The following is a 20,561-nucleotide window of genomic DNA, read 5'->3' on the forward strand; positions in this document are numbered from 1 at the left end:
CGGAATAGTCACTATTCTTTTCGACACTGACGCCGTCCCCGCTGCCTGATTTGAATTTACGTGAATTAGAAATGTTTTGATTGATTTTGGTCTCAAGGGCGGGGTTCCTGGCCTCGTGGCTGCAGGCAGGGACGCGTCGGCAAAGGGCTCCCCGGGCTGTTATGGCCTCCCAGGATGCCGTGTTAGTAAAAACACACACGTACTTTTAACTGGTTTATTCCGTCGCACACTTTACACTTGACACGCTCACGCAACTGGCCGCTTCATCGTCGACCTATGCTCCACCTACACCACCCTCCCTTGGCAATACTCGTTACGGCCGCTCAGTGGCCCGGCGGCTAGTACATTAAGAGGGGTAGTTACCCGGCGAGAGGCGAGATGAATGCTCTGGTGAGCGGCAAGCCTGGTTCTGCGCCCGAGAGAGTCTGGGCGGGGCGTGAAATGAAGTACGCTTACGGCGGGTTACACAAAAATACTAACACAGAAACAATACACTAAAGTCACTAGGGATAGTCTTGGGTTCGGACCAGGTCCGGGTGTCCCACACAGGGGGTTACACAATGGCGTATACTCCGCGTGGTGGCGAGGGCCACGTTATGCTGGGCACGGGCACGGCGGAATCCGGCGGGATATCACGTCCGTGACCGTCGCACGTCCCAGTTGATGAATCGTCCGTAAACTTATTCTCGCGTTTGGCGCAGTGCCGCCCCACGTGGGCGATGAACTAATTCCCCGTGGGGATTTTGATAGCGTGAGGCGCAGGCGCCACGGTGGGTCGCCTATTTAACTTACGTATCACAAGAAAGGCTCGGTGGCGAGCCACACATTATATTTAAAGACCGTACAAAATCTCATACGGCCGGTTAGGGCCGACCGGGAAGCTGTTGAAACGTTTTGACTATAATTACCGATTGTAGTTAATGATGAATTGGCGCGAGAGGTGAGTGCTTCCCGTGCGCGGGGCTGCAGGCCCTGGCGAGTCACCGATGACGACTGACTAGCCTCCCTGGCCACCTTGGCCAGGGAGGGGGGAAAATCCGCGGGAAACAGCGGAGCGCGGGAATATGATTTCGGCCAGTTTTGTGAATGATACTAGTTTACAAAATGATTAGTCAATTAACATTAATTATTAGTTATTTTACAAGTATTAGTTTTTGTTTGTTTTATCGAATGCATGAACAAATTATTTAGTTGCGCAGTGCCACACCCGGCCGGGCGCTTTGCACACGTAGGAGGCCGTGACTGACGTCACGCTGTTAGGGCACTGCACTACGTTGCACGCACGGGCGTGTTCGAGGCACGGCACTGATCAGGTGTTGAGGACACATAACGGCCTGTGCTCTCAGACGGCGTCAACACAAATCCGTGTCCCCAAACTATCGTCCGTAAACTACTTTACGGACAACCAATTTTTTTTTGAGTGATCATCTAATGTTGTGTTGTTCATAATGTTCAGTGTATTTTGTATTTTAGAACTAAGAATAATGAATTATGTTACAAATTATATTAATGCCATTATATTTATTTAATTGTTACAGGTTATGTGGAATATATTCGTATTGACATTGTTACAATTAAACAAATACCTACATCAAAATTATATTAAGCTCTCATCAATTGTGACACAATATGGGCCCTGACACACGAGCGACCGAGTCGCGCGACTGAGACGCGCGACTCGGTCGCCGGGAAATCGCTTGCCATAAGATAGCATGGGCGTGGGTGAGAACCTGGCACACGGGCGACTGAGCGCGTCTCCATCGCGCGTCTGTCGCCAGCAGACGCAAATCCCCGCGACAGATCGCGGCGACCAGTCGTGCGGGAGCCTTGCACACGGGCGACTTTTAGCCGCGCGTCCGAGCGACTGTCGGTCAGTATCTGGTTGTATGTGCTGGCGAGGAAGATGGCGTTCGATTGTGACCGTTTTATAATCGAAATAGAATCAAGGCCAGCTATTTGGGATTCCAGATGTGATGAGTATGCTAACAAATGCAAAAAGGGAAAGGCATGGGAAGAGGTGTGCGATATGTTCGTTGAGAACTTCAAAGCCATGGATAGCGTCCATAAAAATAAAGCAGGTAAGTGTAATTTATAAATATAAGTGGTTAGTGGTGATCTGAATATTTCGTGCAGCCCTGCATTCACTTTATTTGTTTCAAATGTATTATAAACATAATTGTTCTACGTGAAGCCTATTTACTAGACAGAGTATTGCAATAATTTTATAAAACTTATAAAACGAATATAATATTTTTTTTCATTATTCCTTTATAGAAACGTTACTACGTTTTTAAATGATTTACAATCGTGAAGATTACTGTTCAAAATATTTACATTATTGTCGAAACTGTTTGGATGTGCCCGCTGCATTTTCGTATCGGGTGTTCTCTTCAAACGTCCGTTTAAGTATTCATATTACCACGAACCACCTGATATTGGCAATAATTACAACACATGTGAAATATTGTATAGTTAATATATCTCTTAACAACAAACAGGTGTGAAATTTTAACAGTTCGTGTTATTCTTCCCTCATAAAATACAAAACCACTGTGCGTGCATGTGAGTCATTGCTAATGTAAATAAATTAGCTATTAATGGAAGGGTTTGTTTTCAAATTACATTGCAGTATTTTGCTTCTACGCGGAATTCATTGTAACTTACGCTTATGTCTAATGTTTACGATAAACATAGAAATACAAGTAAAATACGATATAATATTGTTACGAACGTGGGAACGATAGGGTTCGAAAGGATAGCCCCTTTTTTTAATTAATTATCACTATTTTTATTGGTGCTACTATTTACAGTTTTATTTACAAGTTATCCTGGCTTGATATAGGCTCGAAATAAAGAAAGTCTCTCTCAGTCCGTCACAGTCTTACCGCAGCCACAGATCGCCGTAAAGTGTCCGCCGATGTCACACAGGGCACTTGCTGGCTTCGCCGATGTTATACACTCTCTTCCCAGAAGTCGCCCGGTCTTCGCCGCCTCGTCGCACAGGTCTTCGCCTCTCCACACTGCGCCAGACGCGCCACACAATTATCTGCTCTGATGCAACCGCCCCCTGCTGATATAGAGGTCGGCCTTACATTTAGAACCTTCGAGATGCTCTTTGACATTGCGCAACTAGGGACGTCCAGGATTACGTGCTGGGGCCGGCGACGATGTCGGAGAACATTCAAGAACCGTTCCATTGACCGACCAGGTGCAGCCAGGTCATTAGCGCAGGCAGGGCGAGGGTGAAGGGGGGGCAGGCAGGCCGCGTGTCATCAAGATAAAGATAAGGCACGCGCGGCGCTAATCTGTTTCCGAGAAGAGCATCGCTCCGTCCCCACTGCGACTGGGCTTGCACGTAACAATATAATTAAAAGTAGCGTAACAACTAACATAATTCCAAAGTGAACACATTTTCGCATACGGAAATTTTGTTTTCTCTATATTTTGTTTATGCCACAAAATTCACCATGGCTACTGTCCAATGTAACGGTTATACGGTTATAACTATTACGTTGTTGAATGTGACACCTCTATAAAAGTTAAATTTCACTAGTATTGTTCACTCTTCAAAGCAAAAAATATTGCCATGGCACTGACCCTTGTTCACTAGAAAAGTAATCGGAAAACTTTTCTCGGATTGTTAAAGCTGATCGTGTATTTCCTGGTCGTGTAAGCGGCTCCCCTTCATCTAGTCCCACGACGTTCAGAGTGCTGTCAAATTCAACACCATCTCTTTCTCTAACAAAATTGTGTAAAATACAACATGCTTTCACTATAGTTTCTGCGTTTTCAATTTTCACGTCCAATGGCCTGTGAAAGATACGCCACTTATTTGTAAGTATGCCGAAAGTGCATTCGATGTAACGTCTGGCTCGTGACAGCCTGTAGTTAAATATTTTCTTTTTTTGAGTAAGATTTTTCCCACCATAAGGCCTCTGCATGTGAGTTGAAAGAGCAAATGCTTCGTCACCTACGAAGGTAAAGGGAAGTGGCTCTCCATTTTCAACTATTGGCCTATCACTTGGGATGTTCAACGTATTATCCTTCATCTTCTGAAACAGCTCACTGTTTTTATATATTGCTGAGTCTGATGATTTTCCATAAGAACCAACATCAACAAATAAAAACCTATAATTAGAGTCGCATAATGCTAACAACACCATGGAAAAATATTTCTTGTAGGAAAAATAGGTTGACCCACTTTTAGCAGGTTGAATAAGCCTTACATGCTTGCCATCTATTGCTCCTAAACAGTTTGGGAAATTTGCACGTGTTCCAAAACCGTCAGCAATCTTCAGCCAGTCCTCTTGCATTAACTGCGGGAAACATGCTTCATGTAAAAGCCGCCATATTGTTTCACACACTTCAATAACAATCTTGCGACATGTGGAAATTCCACAACGGAATGTGTAATGCAATTCTGTGAACGAACATCCTGTAGCAAGGTACCTGCAAAAAAAAAAAAAAAAAAAAACACACACACTAAAAATATGCACCTTACATTATTGTTTTTTTTTTTTCAGCTGCAGATCTGCAACGGAAATGGAAGAATCTACGTGACTGTTTCAGAAGAGAACTGGCTAAACAGAGGAATTGTAAATCAGGTTCTGCAGCAGATGGCAGGAAACAATATATATATTTCCAGCAGTTAACTTTCCTATTGCCAGTATGCGACACCAAACCTACAACAGAAGAATCTCCAGACTTGCACACGCAAGCCACACCCGCAGCAGCTACATCTACGGCACCTACTTCTCTTAAAAGAAAAAAACCGTCACCAGAAACAGAAGAACTTGAGCTACTTCAGTCGCTTAGAAGAAATATGGAAAAACGACATGCAGGTAGAGAAGAAGAAGACAGTGACAGGCATTTCTTGTTGAGTCTTTTGCCGTACTTCAAACGTCTGCCAGACGATATGAAACTTGAAGTTCAAAGCGACTTTTTAAACACCTTAAGAAGGTACAATCAGGTGTCAATTTCTGGTCATCGATGTCCTTCTCAGACTTCTGTCTACCCTCATTCTTCTCCATCAGTGATCACAGGCCCATCATTTGTTTCGCTTCCATACCCTAGTAGTAATACAAGTACCTCTGGAGTACGCAACCAACAATTTACACCCACCATCAGTCAGTCTTACAACTACGGGTCTCATTCAACTTCAGAAACATCGCAGTTAATGAGTCAACCCCAGCAGCCGCTGCAATGCCACGCCTTATCACCAATGTCACCAGCAGCTTCCTCATCAGTATCTCTCCAGTCTGATACGTCAAGTATTTGTGAAGACTATTTTAACTGATACCTAATAAATTATAAGACATGTGACCTTCATGGAAAGAGCAGTTTCAGTGAATAACAAATAAATATGTTATCTAACAATTTTCTTCTAAATTTATGAAAGAATTTATTTTCGTGTGCAAAACGATAAACATTTATGTGTTGGATCTTTGAGACAATATCGTGTCACGTAATAATAAATGTTACTTATTTGGGGTATGTTCAGAAAATGTTTTTTTTTAATAATATGATAATAAATGCTTCAACTATACCCTTAAAATACATGTAACTGTCTAATTAAATTATAATTTCAGCCGTAGCCAAACACATTTCACTCCTGTGTTCCTTGTACAACTATGAAATGAACTATTTGTCTGCTTATACAAGTGTACCCACCTTAATGTAATTGCAAGTCTCTCTTCAGCAGGGATACTTCTTCTCATACTTGTGTCAACTTTTTCAATGTGAATTTTCAGTACATCCAGAAGATCCGAGAAAGTACTCCGAGACATTCTGAAATAGTTAAAATATTTCGAATTGTCTTCTTTTAGCTCACTCATAATCGTATAAAACTGGCCCCTTGCTAAGCGGTCTGCAGTTATTGGGTGCATCCATAGTACACGTTGCCTGCGACGACGCCGGCGCCGACGGCAACGACGCCTTAGGACAATGCCAAGAACTGTTTCTTCGTCGGTGTCCATATTCACAGTGAAGAGTGTGTCGCGTGAACCTGGCACACGAGCGTCTCGGTCGCGCGGCTGAGTCGCTCTACTCGGTCGCTTGGACGCTCGACTGCAGTCGCGCGTCTCAGTCGCGCGACCGAGACGCTCGTGTGCCAGGGCCCTAATAGGTATTGCCGACGCAGTTTCACCGACAGACAAAACATAATTCACATTATTTTTTTCAAACCTCTGCTTTTGTGCCGGATAAATAAAATATATAAAAATAATATACCTCATGTCGTTCTCTTCGAATACATGATATCTTCTACGGAGCAAAAGAGATTGCGAGTAAAACGAACCTTTAAATCAGTCTGTTTACAAAAGTAAACTTTACTTTTAATCTTTGATTTGTGAATGACGTGGATGTTGACGTTTTGACAGATGGAGAAATGAGGAATGGATAAATTAGGTTTTTGTTGGGTATTATATTATCTGACCAAGTAATACATTGTGTGCTATTGCAGTAGGTAAGTTTATTATGTATTTAATGCAGCAATAAGTTTAATTAGTTTCCACGTTTTACTCTCTAAACTGTTTTTTAAACGTTTACGTTTTTATGCTAAACTATTAACCCTCAAGTATTTATTAAGTTTTATAAAATACAGTGTAAAGGTTCCTTATCACTTATCCAAGTTTATCCATTGATCCTGATGACATGGTCCTGTATAATTGGTACATGATGCTTGCTGTTTTTAATTTAGTAATTAGAAAGATCTTGGACATAACTAAAAGATCACAATACAAACAAATAATGTGAAGTTTTGTGAAATTTTATTTTTTTTTTAATTTACGATCATAATTGTTTAATCACAAGTTTTTCTGGGGTCAGGATCCTTCAACGTACTAAATGAAATTAGAAACCATAATGTATTACAGGATCAGTGTAAACAGGATCATGCCATCGGGATCAAGAGATTAACTTGGATATGTTTTTCTGACGAATAGTAAGAGTGGAAGGGGACAGGTCTGGAGTGACAGGAGTGCTATATGGATGTGTCATGGGGCCCCCTGGTATTCACGATAATTATGATATTGGAGGAAGGTCGAGAAAGTTTGCAAATGATCGCATGGTGTATGGGTAAATTTCTCACATGGTTGCTTTTCCATAAATAAAAATATAAAATTCGGAACCCAAAATTTTGAACACAAAAAACGTACCTCTATTTACTCTGTAGATTTATATGAGAAACAAACAAACAGAAACTCAAGGAACTTTTTAGGAATTCTTTCTCATTTTTTATATTTTTAACCTTTTAATCTTTTATGGTATGTTACAGCTCCATCCACATGACTAGTGCAAGAGCCAATCAAAACTGACCTACCTTTATGTTTAATATGAATGAACTTGAAATTGAAGTTCACCTTATATTTGTTGAACTTGGTTGTGGCTAAACTGACTACATATTTATACAATGTTTCATAATTTATACAGTGTTTCATAATTTCAAATGGTTGGTATTTTTAAGCATGTTTTCTCAATAATAATAACAGCTTTAATAACCTGTTTCACTGCCTTTCCTTGGAAAGAGTAAAAAAGAAGGAATATTTGAGTTCTTCTAATGTTCTTTTATTTCCCCCAAAAACTACGTTTCGAAATTCCTACTCGATTCAGATATACTTAATAGTGTGAAGGGCTATAAAGTCTAGGGAAATGGTGAGGTAAAAACATTAAAACAAGAAAAATATTGAAAAAGAATATGATCATTATTAACGTTATAACATTGAACTCAGAAATACTATTTTCCCACTTATCTGTAGTTTCACGGAAAAGCAGCTACACTCCATAATTACCAGACCTAAGCTGCGCTGCAGGTGTCGCCGTATTCAATTTTCATAGTTTTGCTGTGTTTTTATAGGGCTTATGCACTATATAATTATAGGGTCTAAAAAATGAATATCGACAAAACTTGCAAACTTATTTGCTACACTAGTTTTGTCTATTACTGAGTTGTGTTATATCTAATTGGATAGTAGGCACAGATGTGACTGCGCAAATATGGCAGGCCCTTTATCCTGTCCGAATAAACACATGGTTTTAATGTTACTTATAGTGTTTAATTTTCATTGATCTAAATGTTAATATCTCGTATAAACATGAAACTATATTTGTTCAGTAAATAGTTCTCGGACATGAGCACTTTTCTTTTCATGTTCTAGGTCTACTTACATTTGAACTGTAACAAAGTTTATTGTGTGGGTGGATTTAGTTTCCTAGGTGATGTGAACTTAAAAGTACTGGGAAAGGTATTCTTCTTGGAGAATCTAATGCAGCAATCAACTTTTCTGTAATCTGCAGCAATTAAGTGTTTAGAGCACACACGCATGTGCGCTGAGAATTGTACTCACACATTCATCCCTTCAAATATAAATTTTCATTATTTATAACGTTCTTTTTTTTAAAAAGTGTGAAATGCTATTTAAGGCGTAAAACATGAACTCTTACAATGAAGAACGAAACAAAATTGTACCATGATAACTTTTCGTAATTAATCACAATTTTATTTTATACTTATACACATACATGTTCTTGTTATTTCCATAGACAAAACAATAACAGTTTCTTTCTATCAACATAAAATAAAAATAGTCAATTTTATATTAACAAACATAAACTGGAAATCGATACAATGGATGGTGCTAAATTTGAATTCATTTTAACACGCCCCTCTCAAATTTTTGCGTCTTTACAGACTTTTAATCCCATTGCTTCTGCATGACGATGATGCGCAGGACCTGGAAGCGGCTTTGTGAGAGCATCAGCAGGCATTATTTCTGTTGGTATATACTTCAAACTTATTTCATCATTTTTCAACAATTGACGCACAAAATGGTATCTTGTAGCAATGTGTTTAGTGCGTGAGTGACAAGTAGCATTTTCTGCAATGTATTTCGCTCCTCTGTTGTCTGTTCCGAGATCTATTTTTGATAAATCAGTCAAGTTTAATTCCAACATTAAATTTCGTAAATACAAAGCTTTGCGAGATGTTTCTAACAAGGCTACATATTCAGCTTCAGTGGACGAAATTGCAACTGATTTCTGTTTCTTCGAACGCCATGATATTGCAGGTCCACTTAATGTAAATACATATCCTGTGTATGAAATTCTATCGAAGATATCATTTGCATGATCTGCATCAGAATATTCTTGAATCCCATATGAGTTCTTCTTAAATGCTAGGCCATAATTTTGGGTACCTCGTAAATAACGTAATACACGTTTAGCTGCTGACCAATGAATATCTTGGTACTTTTCATTGAACTGCGATAATTTGTTTTCAATAAATGTAATGTCCGGACGAGTAGCGATTGCCAAATACATCAATGATCCAATTAATTGTCTGAATGGTTTTTCTTCACTCCCTTTTTGATTTGAATTTCCATGTGGTAACTTTGCTTGATGTTCACAGGGAGTGTTTACAGGATTACATTCTTCCATTATAAATTTTTTTAAAAGATTGTTTATATATTTTTGTTGACTCAATATAATTTCACCATTTTCTTGATTAATGTAAACTCCTAAACAGTGTCGTGCTAATCCTAAATCTTTTACTTCGAATTCTTTTTCCAACCAGTTTTAATTTCATTTAGCTTCTTTTCATTCTTTGATATGTACAAAATATCGTCAACGTAGACAACTAAAATCATATACTGACCTTCACTCATGTTGTAATATAAGCAAGTTTCGCTTGTGGCCGAAATAAGTCCAATACCTTGCAACACTTCACTTAATCTTTTATGCCACTGATGACCAGCTTGTCGTAGACCATATAACGCTTTCCATAACTTACAAACTTTATGTCCTTGTGCAAGTGTCAGGAGCATTTTTTGAGCTTCTTTTCCTATTTTGCTGTTTATACCATCATTTTTAATCATTTCTTGTAAAGCTTCTTGAATGTACTCTGTGGGTTCCATAAATATTTCTTCTTCTAAACTTCCATTTAAATAAGCTGCGACAATGTCCAATTGAAAAACTGGCAGTTTTTCACGAGCAGCCAGTGCCATCAAAAGTCTAACAGAATCTAATCTTGTTACAGGAGCAAATGTATAAGTAAAATCAATCCCTTGTCGCTGTGTAAAACCACGAGCTACAACTCTTGCTTTTCTTCGCTCAAGTGTTCCATTGGGCTTTAATTTATTTTTAAGAACAATTTTACATGTGATAACTGCTCTATGTTTAGGACGTTCAACTATTTCCCAAGTATTATATTTTATCAAACCTCAAATTTCTTCGGAGATAGCTTTCATCCATTCAGCTGCTTCGTTTCCAGTCATAGCTTCTTACAGTGTTATGTTAACCAAGTTTGCTTCTTCGATTATTTCAATTTCATTTTCTGCACCATCAAGAAATATTTAATCATCACTCAGAACTCCTTGCGTTCCAGTATGGTTATAATTTTCATATTCTTCTTGATCTTCATTTACTTTTGCTGTTGGTCCATTGTTATAAATTTTACGCTGTCTTCTTCGCTTACCTAATCTCTCCAATCGTGGTCTTCCGGGCATTTTATGCAAAATTGGCTGCAAAATTTCATCTTGTGCCTGTTCTTTTTTATTTATTTGCTCATTTCCTATTTATTCATTTTCTTCCTGAATTTTATTTTGCATATGTACACATTCAAAATCATCTTTATTTCTCTCAATGGTTTTACTTCCCTTTTCTTTATTCAAAAATTGGTTTTCCAGTATTCGTACATCTATTGCTACAACAACTTTCCTTTCGACTGGAATCCATACACTGTAGCCTTTCGATTCTTCAGAATAACCTACCAGCACACCTTGTGATCGTGAATCAAATTTAGATTTTCCTAATCATTTTTCCAAAACAAATGTTTTTGCGCCAAACACTTTCAAGTTACTCAAGTCCGGCACTTCGCCCAAAATCCATGACCTAATCCAGAACTTGTCAAAAGACATCGTGCCGTTTCAACTAATGTTCTATTTTTTCGTTCTGCCATTCCATTTGGTTGTGGTGTATAAGGAACTGTCAGACGTCGACGAATACCATTTTTCTTTAAGAAATCATCATATTCCTTATTGCAATATTCTTTACATTTGTCTGACATCAAACATTTTATTTTACGACCGGTTTGTGTTTCAACACGATCTTTGTATTCCTTAAAAACTCGGAAAACATAACTTTTATTTCTAATGAATCAAACTTCACACCAACGAGTGCTGTCGTTAATGAATGTGACAAAATACCTAGCGTGTCCTATTGACTCTGTTTTTGATGGTCCCCAGATGTCTGTATGTATTAATTCCAATATTTTTGTACATTTTTCAGATTTCTTGGGAAATGGCAAGGCTGTCATTTTTCCTCGTAAACATACCTCGCATGTCCCCAACTGCTTTTCTCCATTTAGCTTGATTCCAACAGCTAATCCTTTTCGCGGAATCTTTAACAAGTCTTCTTCATTCAAATGACCAAGACGATGATGCCATAACTTCAAACTAGCGGAATTATCACTTGCAACATTTGTTTGTTCTCTACTACCGCAAACATAGTATAGATTTCCAACTCTTTGTGCTAACAGTTTTATCTTACCATCTTTCGCAAAAACAGTGGCAACAGTTTTTTGATAAGTGACTGTATTTTCGTGATCCGTGATTCTCGCAACAGATAACAGATTTGTTCTCAATTCTTTTACTAACAGTGTATCATTTAGTTTTACTGACCTGTTTACTTTCCCATCCGTAGTAGTAACTTGCGCAGTTCCTTTTGCAACAATTTCAGTCTCCGCACTGCTAGCTAACAAAACATTTCTATTTGTTGATGTCATATTTAGGAACGCTGCTTCATTATAACACATGTGAGAGGTGCAACCACTATCTAGACACCATCGATCATCGCTTGATGTAATCTTCGTATGTAAAGATTCCTTGGTAATTTTCTCTTTGATTTGGAACACATCTTGAACTTGAGATTCAACTTTTGACGAGTATTCTTGACTATCATCACTTAATTTTCTGGGACAATCAATTGCCTTATGTCCTATTTTATTACATTTAAAACAGTTGTATTTGAAAGACCTATTAAAATCACTATTGTATCTACGTGGACTTCCTCGATATTGCTTGAAACCTTTCTGATTTTTCCTTACCCACATAATCTCAGAATTGTCTGTATCTCGTTGATTTTTAGCTTCATACCTTTCAATAATTTTTTCTCGAAGAATACGGTATCCGGTTTTTGGCAATTCGTTTTGAGACTCCATTGCACATCTAAACATTTTATATTTTATAATTTTATAAGTAACGTTGATTGTAAATCATTGTGCATCTCAACACCCATAGCTGACAGTTTTGCAATTATATCGAAAAACTCCATCAGTTGTGTGTGGAAATCATCATTTTCCATTATTTTGTACGAAGTTACGCGTTTTAATAAACTTGCCCCTTTTACTGGTCCTGTGGAAGCATATTCTGACTTTAACTTATCCCAAACTTGTTTTGAAGTTTTTAAACCTTTTACCATACGTAATAAACTGGGATCTATTGCAATTTTTTGATCTGATTTCGCTTTAGCATCATCATCCTCCCACTTTTCAACATCTCGTAATGAAGCGTCCTTACCTTCAACTGGTTCTGGTCTTGGCTTTCTTCCATTTACGTATACCCATGTTCCATTTTTATATTTTTAACCATCACAGCTTCAATTGTAATTGCCCAAGTATCGTAGTTCTTCTTTGTGAGAGGTTTAATCAAACTCGACGACAAAGACATCTTAAAAAAAACTTATTAAGTCTGATAAAATTTTCACGAAGCACAACTTTGACATTCAGTGGATCAAAAATTTATATTTTAAGCACTCTGGGCCCATAACCTGATAACTTTACGTAATTAATCACAATTTTATTTTATACTTATACACATACATGTTCTTGTTATTGCCATAGACAAAACAATAACATTTTCTTTCTATCAACACAAAATAAAAACCGTCAATTTTATACTAACAAACATAAACGGGAAATCGATACAATGGATGGCGCTAAATTTGAATTAATTTTAACATACCATTATTTAAATGCTTGAACAGAAAAATATTAAATGTTTCCTTGCAGCCATAAGCAGCATTAGGCAGCGACTGCCCTTTTGTTTCCCACAGTTCCTCCCCTCTCTTCGTGTGTCACGTGACACAGTGACATCAGAGGGCGGGTATCTCAAGTCGTCCATTTAGTCCAGTCATCTTAGTAAGTTCACCTCGGAATTTGATATACCCAGCTATAAACTCGTATAAACTTGTATTTTGACATCCTAAAAGTTGTCTCAAAACCTACATATGGTAGGGTGTACACGACTATTAAAATCTAAGGTCAAAGGTCACAAAAATCGATTTTTTGCAGATGTTTTGCAAATATCTCGTTTTTATAGTTTTAATTATCTATTTCTTCTTCATCGTCGTCTTCCGACAGCTGTAGTATTTTAAAGTCCTCTTCTTTATCGTCTTCAACGACAGTTGTCTCCAGGTCTTCCATGATTTCGGGGTCAAAGGTTCTGTCTTAATTGACATCGCTCTGATATGGTAAAGCATTGAGACAAGCTTGCCCATTACACTGGCCACAAGCTAAAGAGCACTTCAACCCCGATTTTCTGCATCCACATCGCGAACCACAACCACTCTTGCAGTTGCAGAATATTGTGTTGAGCAATTATTTTTTAATTTTAGGAATCGGTTATAAATGTTATTGAATAGATAGGTATTTAATTAATGAAGAAAATTAAATATATTTATAATAATTAATAAGAAATTAAAATTATTAATAATTATGTATTTATCAATAATTAATAAACTTTATATGGAGTGTTTTTGGCCGGGACTACCGGTTGACCTTAAATGATGCTCTAACCGCGCGCTTTCCGCCCTCTATCTCGAAAATGATTTAACGTATAAACAAGTTTTTTAAACAAAAGTTATAGAGAATTTAATCCTCTACAATATTGATAATAAATATAAATAGCGAAAAACCCGTAGGAAACGAGATATTTGCAAAACATGTGCAAAAAATTGATTTTTTTTTTACTTTTGACCTTAGATATTAATAGTCACATATACCCTACCATATGTAGGTTTTGAGTCAACTTTAGGATGTCAAAATACAAGTTTATACGAGATTGTAGCTGGGTACTGGGTATCTCAAATTCCGAGATACTTACCTAATTTTGACCAAAATGACTGGACTAATTAACAATTTTAATTAGGCATACAATTTCAATTTTTACTTCTAATCAGTTGGTACGATTGGAACATTTTTTTCCCCTTGTTCCTAAGAGACAAGTGATAGTGATGTAAATGTCAGTTACTGTATTTATCATGACACTAATGATACACTAATATAAAAAAAAACTACTGGTAGAAACATGGTTTACGGGTGAAGAACTTCCTTTAATATTGCAGTGCCCCTGTACAGTATTAAGTGTAATTATTAGTACTCCAAAATACACAATTTTTCTGGTAGTTTTATATATATTTTTGTGGAGCCCCTTTGTTCAACCTTGAACGGGGTTACAACTGATTCGAAGCCCACTATTAATTGGGAGGTCCCATAGCTTTAAGCCTATATGCATAACCATGTGATGCAAACACAGAAACAAACACAACAATGAGAAATTTACTGTGCACTCAAACAAGGCCATGCACAGTGTAAAAGTTGAACTATAATATTTAGGACTTAGCTGTGTAGATGCTGGTCGATACCTCAGTAAATAGGAAGCGTGAAGTATGCAATTGCCCGTCAGCATTCAGCTAGTCTTGAAAATTATCACATATTATGAATTTAGTAATGTTCAATAACAAAAAGTCATAATATTTTTTTTTATTTTGTTGCCTCTTATGTTCATATCGTGTTGTAATGACTAAATGCATTAATTTCAAAAGCCTCAGATATCATTATAAAGCCACTGTATTTTTTTTGTTAGGATGACTACGTACGAAGAGTTCATACAGCAAAATGAGGACCGCGATGGGGTGCGCTTCACATGGAATGTGTGGCCTTCTAGCAGATTGGAAGCCACCCGACTAGTTGTACCCTTGGGCTGCCTGTATCAGCCTTTGAAAGAGAGACCTGGTAAGAGGACTTACAGAAAGTATTTACTGAGTTTTACACAAATAGTTATTCTGTCGTGCAGTGAGTTTAACAAGTGTGTTGTTATTATCAAAGTACTGTATTTCAATGTAGCCTACCGGTATGCATGAATTTATTTTATACGGTTGTATGTATATCTTTATGTTGATTCATTCATAAAGCATGGGATTAAGGCCGTCGAGAGTAATAATGGGCCTGGGGACAAATGATTTTTTCGGACCCCCTTCCTATTACTTAACGTACAACTTTTCAAAGCCAACAATTTAAAACAATGTATAAAGACTGTAAACATTATGGAGGCCAAAACTATAAACACAATCTGCATGTCTTGCATAACTTGTTAGGTTTCCAGTTAATTGTATCAGCAATGGTGTCCCTGGTGCCCGGGCCCCAGGGATTTTACTCCCTCTGATCCTCCCCCTCAATGGCCCTGAGCATGGTAACTGTAGAGCTTCTTTCATGCGGGTGATGTTGACCAAAATTTAAGCTGTCCAGCCATAGGTGTACCCCATTATTTCATATTTCCAGAACAGGAAAGTCAGCAGCAGCTCACTTGCCTCCCACTAAGGCAATTCCATTTTGATTCTTGCTCAGTCCTCTCGTATTTATCAAGGAGCAGTAAAGTAAACAGATTTTACTCAAAGGCTAAACAAAATTCCTTTTTTTTTTTCTCTCTCTCTCTCTGGAATCGGCCACAATTGATTCGTATGCTAACCAGCCATGTAACATAAATCTAATAAAATAATTTAGTTTTTCACTAAACAATATCAGAATCTAGGTTATGCTACAGAATTCATCAAGCTCAGGATCTAGGGCTCTATAGTAAATTTATACTTTTGGATAAAATATTGTTTGATTTTTTCTAATTCTTTATAGTGAGGAAAAAGTTAAGGCTTTCATAAGGTTTTATTAGATAGTAAAGGTTCTGTTTGTTGATGTTAAAACTAAGAATGCCAGGTTAACATATTTGTTTCCACAACAACTCTCTTTGTCTTCTAAAATCACAATATTTATTTACGTGAGCATCTAATACATTTAATTCAATTTGGCTTATTTTAAAATGGTGGCTATAAATACTGCAAATATGTATGTGCAATGTGTACAAATATGTATGATGTAGGATTTTTAAAGAATCAACAGTTACTTTCAAACACACATGAGCACATAAAAAATAACATAATTATATGTTTGTATTTGAAAATATGTGGTAGTATTTTAACTTGAATACTTCACATTTAAGATATGAGATATTATTGAATAGTTATACATCCTATTTATAATTTTAAAATCATGAGACAGATGTATGCTAAACCTAATGATCTTTTATGAACACAATTTAAATTAAAAAATATACCAACCTAATGGTACGTATAACATTTGTTGATTTGCACCTTTATTTAAAAACATTTGTATGATTATTTCCTCGACACTAAAACATTCTAAGAGTAAATATTAATCATATTTAGAAAGTAACATTACATTTTACTTACAAATCACATTATTAAAAAATTAAATTTATACATCAGCTTTTTATGTGAAGCCCAACTGATGTTGGTATAAACACAATTGTTTGTGTCCAATAAGCGCAGCGTAGGTCCTGTGTAGTGATAACACCAGTGGATTCATTGCAAATGAGAACCATGGTGGACGTGAAGAAGGGGTGAGAAGGGGATCATTGTGCCCCCCCCCCCCTCCTTCCTCCTTCGAGTGATGGTCTGAAAGAGGGATGAATGGGGCAGATTCTTACTTAAGATTAAGTGAAAGACAGTACTTAATTATTGCATTTCAGTCACTTTTGCTTGTCTAATAATGGATGATTTTACTGAAGGGGAAAATTAGCTATGCATTGAATTTTGTGGCCAAATGCAACAAATGATTGTGTCTGGAGTTGTTCATGATTGGTGCCAGTGAAAGTTTGAGTTTGCTGTTGTTTATGGAACAGCTATTATACGTGTGTATGAGCGTTTTATTGTAGTACAGCTTATAAAGTTTGAAACTGCTGTTATGATGGCCTTATATTTTAGAGTGCAAGTGTTATCAGTTTTGTGGGTGTTTGTGTTTGTTGCAGATCTGCCTCCAATTCAGTATGACCCTGTGTTGTGTACGAGGAGCACGTGTCGTGCTATACTCAACCCGCTGTGTCAGGTCGACTACAGAGCTAAACTGTGGGTGTGCAACTTCTGTCTCCAGAGGAACCCAGTAAGAACTTCCACCTGTCTGGCTTCACCTCTGCACGTTTGGTACCGCTGCCTTGCCGGATTAGAGATTTTATGGATTATCTAATGTCTTCTAGTCAAGCCGGTTACTATGAATACTTGCATGACATATTTATGTTACATATATTTCAACTCATATATATATTTTTTTATGTTAAGAATTAAAATTATTATTTTTATTATATATGTAATTCTTAACCATATGAGTTTTTAAACTCATGTTATAACTTGCTGTTGATGATTGTATTTTCCTCAACTGTAAATTACTTCATTAGGACTTGTATACAGTTTTTTTTTTTGACGTGACAACGTCTAATAAATCGATGAACGCCCGCTGCACACACGAAAAAGTGTCCCACTACGGATGTCCCACTACGGATGTGTCCTATTTGCTCATTGTACGCATGCGTGGCATCTCTCTTCATGCTCATTGTAGGGCCTACACATGCGTGGCATCTCTCTTCATGCTCATTGTAGGGCCTACGCATGCGTGGCATCTCTCTTACACTCGATTGGAACGACCATCGATTTGACTTTTCAATCATATTTTCGTCGTTTGAATTATTAATATTATGTAATTTAACGATTGTCCACCGATTTTCAGCACAATTGGTACAGTTATTTAAAAGTAATTTTGAATATTCAATTACGTTTTGAACCAACAATGGTGTTTTACAGTTACACATAATAATTCAAATTACACCCGGGATCTTTTGTACAATGTTTTAAAAAATATTGTAACACATTATAAATAAGTTTGGTGTATTTGGGATGCGTATTTGTTATAAAATCGAGTTATAAAAACAAAATAATATTATTCCCCTACCGTTAACAAAATTTTTATTAAAGTATATATGACATCTGAAACTAATAATTATTGAATGTGGCCTCGTGGGTGAGCGATCAGCGGCGCTATCGTCTAATTGTAAGGTTGTCGGTTCGAATCCCGGCAGGTGTGAAATTTTTTTGTACTTGTAAAAATAAATACGGCGCACGTAACATTTCAAAAGTAATAAATATATTTGAATAATGAATGCAAATTAAATTGTACATTTCATTTCACTCTTTTGTATCCATACAAAATAGTGATAATTCAATAAAAATGATTCAATTTTATTCATAAAAGTATGCAGAGGTAGATTTTATCATACAAAAGATAGAAAAATTTAAAAAAAAATTCTTCCTCAAAGAATATAATATTTTTAATGCCTAAATGGTTTGGTTGCAAAAACCTATTACGGCTCAGTCTCAGGCCGAATATATTTCCTTTTCTTCTGGATCAATCATTTCATCAATGTTTTGTCATGACGTTGTCACGTTAAACTATTGTCCGTAAACCGACTTTACAGACAACCAATTTTTTTTTAAATGATAATTTTAGGTGTTGTAATATAACTTCAATGTGTCAAGGTTATGCTTGTTTCCAAATAGCAGTGTTGTTAACAACATATGCAATATAATTTTAAAAAAATAGCATAGAGTCATATAAATACTGTTGATGTAAATAAAACATTATTTTAAAATGCATGGTATTTTTTGTATCTTTAGATGTGGAATAAGGAAAGTTATGTATTTTTCGCAGTAGAAATCAGTTTTCTAATTCAGAGTTCAAAAAGGTCTGTATTTCTTAGTGATTTACTTTCTTGTGATTGATTGTCTCCTGCAAGAAAAGCTGTTGTCTATTTGGTCGGGGATATACAGGATTCGTTTGCTTTCGCACTGGATTGGTTGGTGTTCGGACATTACACACATAGCTGCAATATCTGTAGATGTAGGGAATATTTAAAAAATATATATTTCAGTACAGCTTTTTCTATTTCTAGCAGGTTACATTGAAGTGTTATCTGCTAGAAACAGGAAACTCTGTACTGGAATAAAAACAAACGGTACCTAACAATAAACTCTGAGTGAACTTACGCCATTAGCGCAGTAATGCAGCTAAGGGCAACAGATGGAGTCCATCCGGAAAAGCTGAGCGCAGGAAGCTCGATGGTGCCGGACTACACAATGTTCTGAACTGTTGAAGACCGGATTAAAGATCTTTCATTGTACTTCTTACATTGTACACTATAAGAAAGTTTGGAACTAGTTTTAATTTTATTGGTAACTTTTCCAGTTCCCACCTCAGTATTCAGCAATCTCTGAGCAGCATCAGCCAGCTGAATTGATTCCAATGTTTTCTACCATTGAGTATACAATCACGGTAAGTTGCAATCAAGTAGTTCTTCATATCATTAAAATAATTTTAATCAACTTGTAGATTACAGTTTTATGACCTGGAATGACTATAAGCAGTTATTCCACCAAGTGAAGCCAACAAACAAAGATGAGTTTAATACATATCTTGAGGTAATACACATAACAGTGACATAGGTGAATTAATAAGGCAAAAATATAAGTTATAATTACTATTACAAAACCAGTAATACATGTAGGTTCAGTGATAACATATAGTTTATAGCACTACTGTTTTTGAGGGTGTACCAAAATAAAATCGTAGCTTACTGGATCATACTTATTCACGTTAAACAAATGTAAGAGTTAATTTTCACAGGTAACAGGTAACCTGTAACAGGTTATCAAACTGCTAGCAAATTAATGGAGTGATTCAAAATGTTTTGTGAAATAGTAAAAACTTGTTAAAGTTGCCATTCAACATTGTGAAATATTTGAAGTATGAAGTAGTGCTTGTTTTTTAAGCCTTACTTTGCCTGCCATATACATAACTGTCACCAGGTGATTGATTACTAAGCTAATTTCTGTGAACTCCTCAATAGCTACATAACGGAGCTCACTGGTTACCTCTGCTTTAAGGAATGTGGTTTTCATTCTGCTCGTAACCATGTAGGTATGTATTTGTAAAAAAAAGTATAAAATTTTAAACTAGTGTAAACTCATTGCAACTCTTTTATGACACGTATAATGTACAAAAATTTTTGTAGAGATAAATAATTCAATATTTTAGCATTCAAACTAATGTAATATCTAACGTTCCTGTGGGTGCATTAACATAGTCAATAGAGAGCCATACTTGTGTAAAAAGATGTCCATGGGGCATTGTTTGAAAGGTAGGAATATTCAAGCAGTTATTAAAGATAATTAACAAATTAATGTTTTTAAAATATTTTAAATCAAATATATAAGTATGTATATAAATAATAATTTATAAAAGCATATCATCAAATTTATTAAATTTAATTTATAGAACTAACATTTAAAAAATAAATTTTTAGGTCTACACCTATGTTGAGTAAATACTATTG

General features: G+C 36.5%; 2 protein-coding genes across 13 annotated transcripts in view; both read left to right on the forward strand.

Annotated features, from left to right (window-relative positions):
* Positions 1-1,799: 1,799 nt before the first annotated feature.
* LOC134530748 (uncharacterized) lies at positions 1,800-5,504 on the forward strand. Its single transcript, XM_063365874.1, has 2 exons — positions 1,800-2,078; positions 4,524-5,504. The coding sequence occupies exons 1-2, from the start codon at positions 1,904-1,906 to the stop codon at positions 5,294-5,296; spliced, it is 948 nt and encodes a 315-aa protein (XP_063221944.1). The 5' UTR covers positions 1,800-1,903; the 3' UTR covers positions 5,297-5,504.
* A 564-nt stretch (positions 5,505-6,068) lies between these two features.
* Positions 6,069-20,561, forward strand: part of LOC134530750 (protein transport protein Sec23A) — a 77,018-nt gene continuing 62,525 nt past the window's right edge. For 5 of the 12 annotated variants that reach the window (XM_063365876.1, XM_063365881.1, XM_063365878.1 and 2 more), the window contains exons 1-4: positions 6,323-6,463; positions 14,916-15,064; positions 17,151-17,281; positions 19,415-19,501. In XM_063365876.1, the coding sequence (XP_063221946.1) occupies positions 14,917-15,064; positions 17,151-17,281; positions 19,415-19,501 (366 nt within the window). In that variant the 5' untranslated portion in view covers positions 6,323-6,463; position 14,916. Of the gene's footprint in view, positions 6,464-14,915; positions 15,065-17,150; positions 17,282-19,414; positions 19,502-20,561 lie in introns of all 12 variants that reach the window. The other 7 variants (XM_063365877.1, XM_063365882.1, XM_063365880.1 and 4 more) reach the window with 2 other exon arrangements.

The sequence above is a fragment of the Bacillus rossius genome, chromosome 3 (assembly GCF_032445375.1).
Source record: "Bacillus rossius redtenbacheri isolate Brsri chromosome 3, Brsri_v3, whole genome shotgun sequence".
NCBI classification, from domain to species: Eukaryota; Metazoa; Arthropoda; class Insecta; order Phasmatodea; family Bacillidae; genus Bacillus; species Bacillus rossius.

Bases quoted from the DNA above. Each gene is read 5' to 3' on its own strand.
- LOC134530748 (XM_063365874.1), top strand. From the start codon at position 1,904: ATGGCGTTCGATTGTGACCGTTTTATAATCGAAATAGAATCAAGGCCA. The intron at 2,079-4,523 runs GTAAGTGTAATT...TTTTTTTTTCAG, and splicing joins CGTCCATAAAAATAAAGCAG to CTGCAGATCTGCAACGGAAA.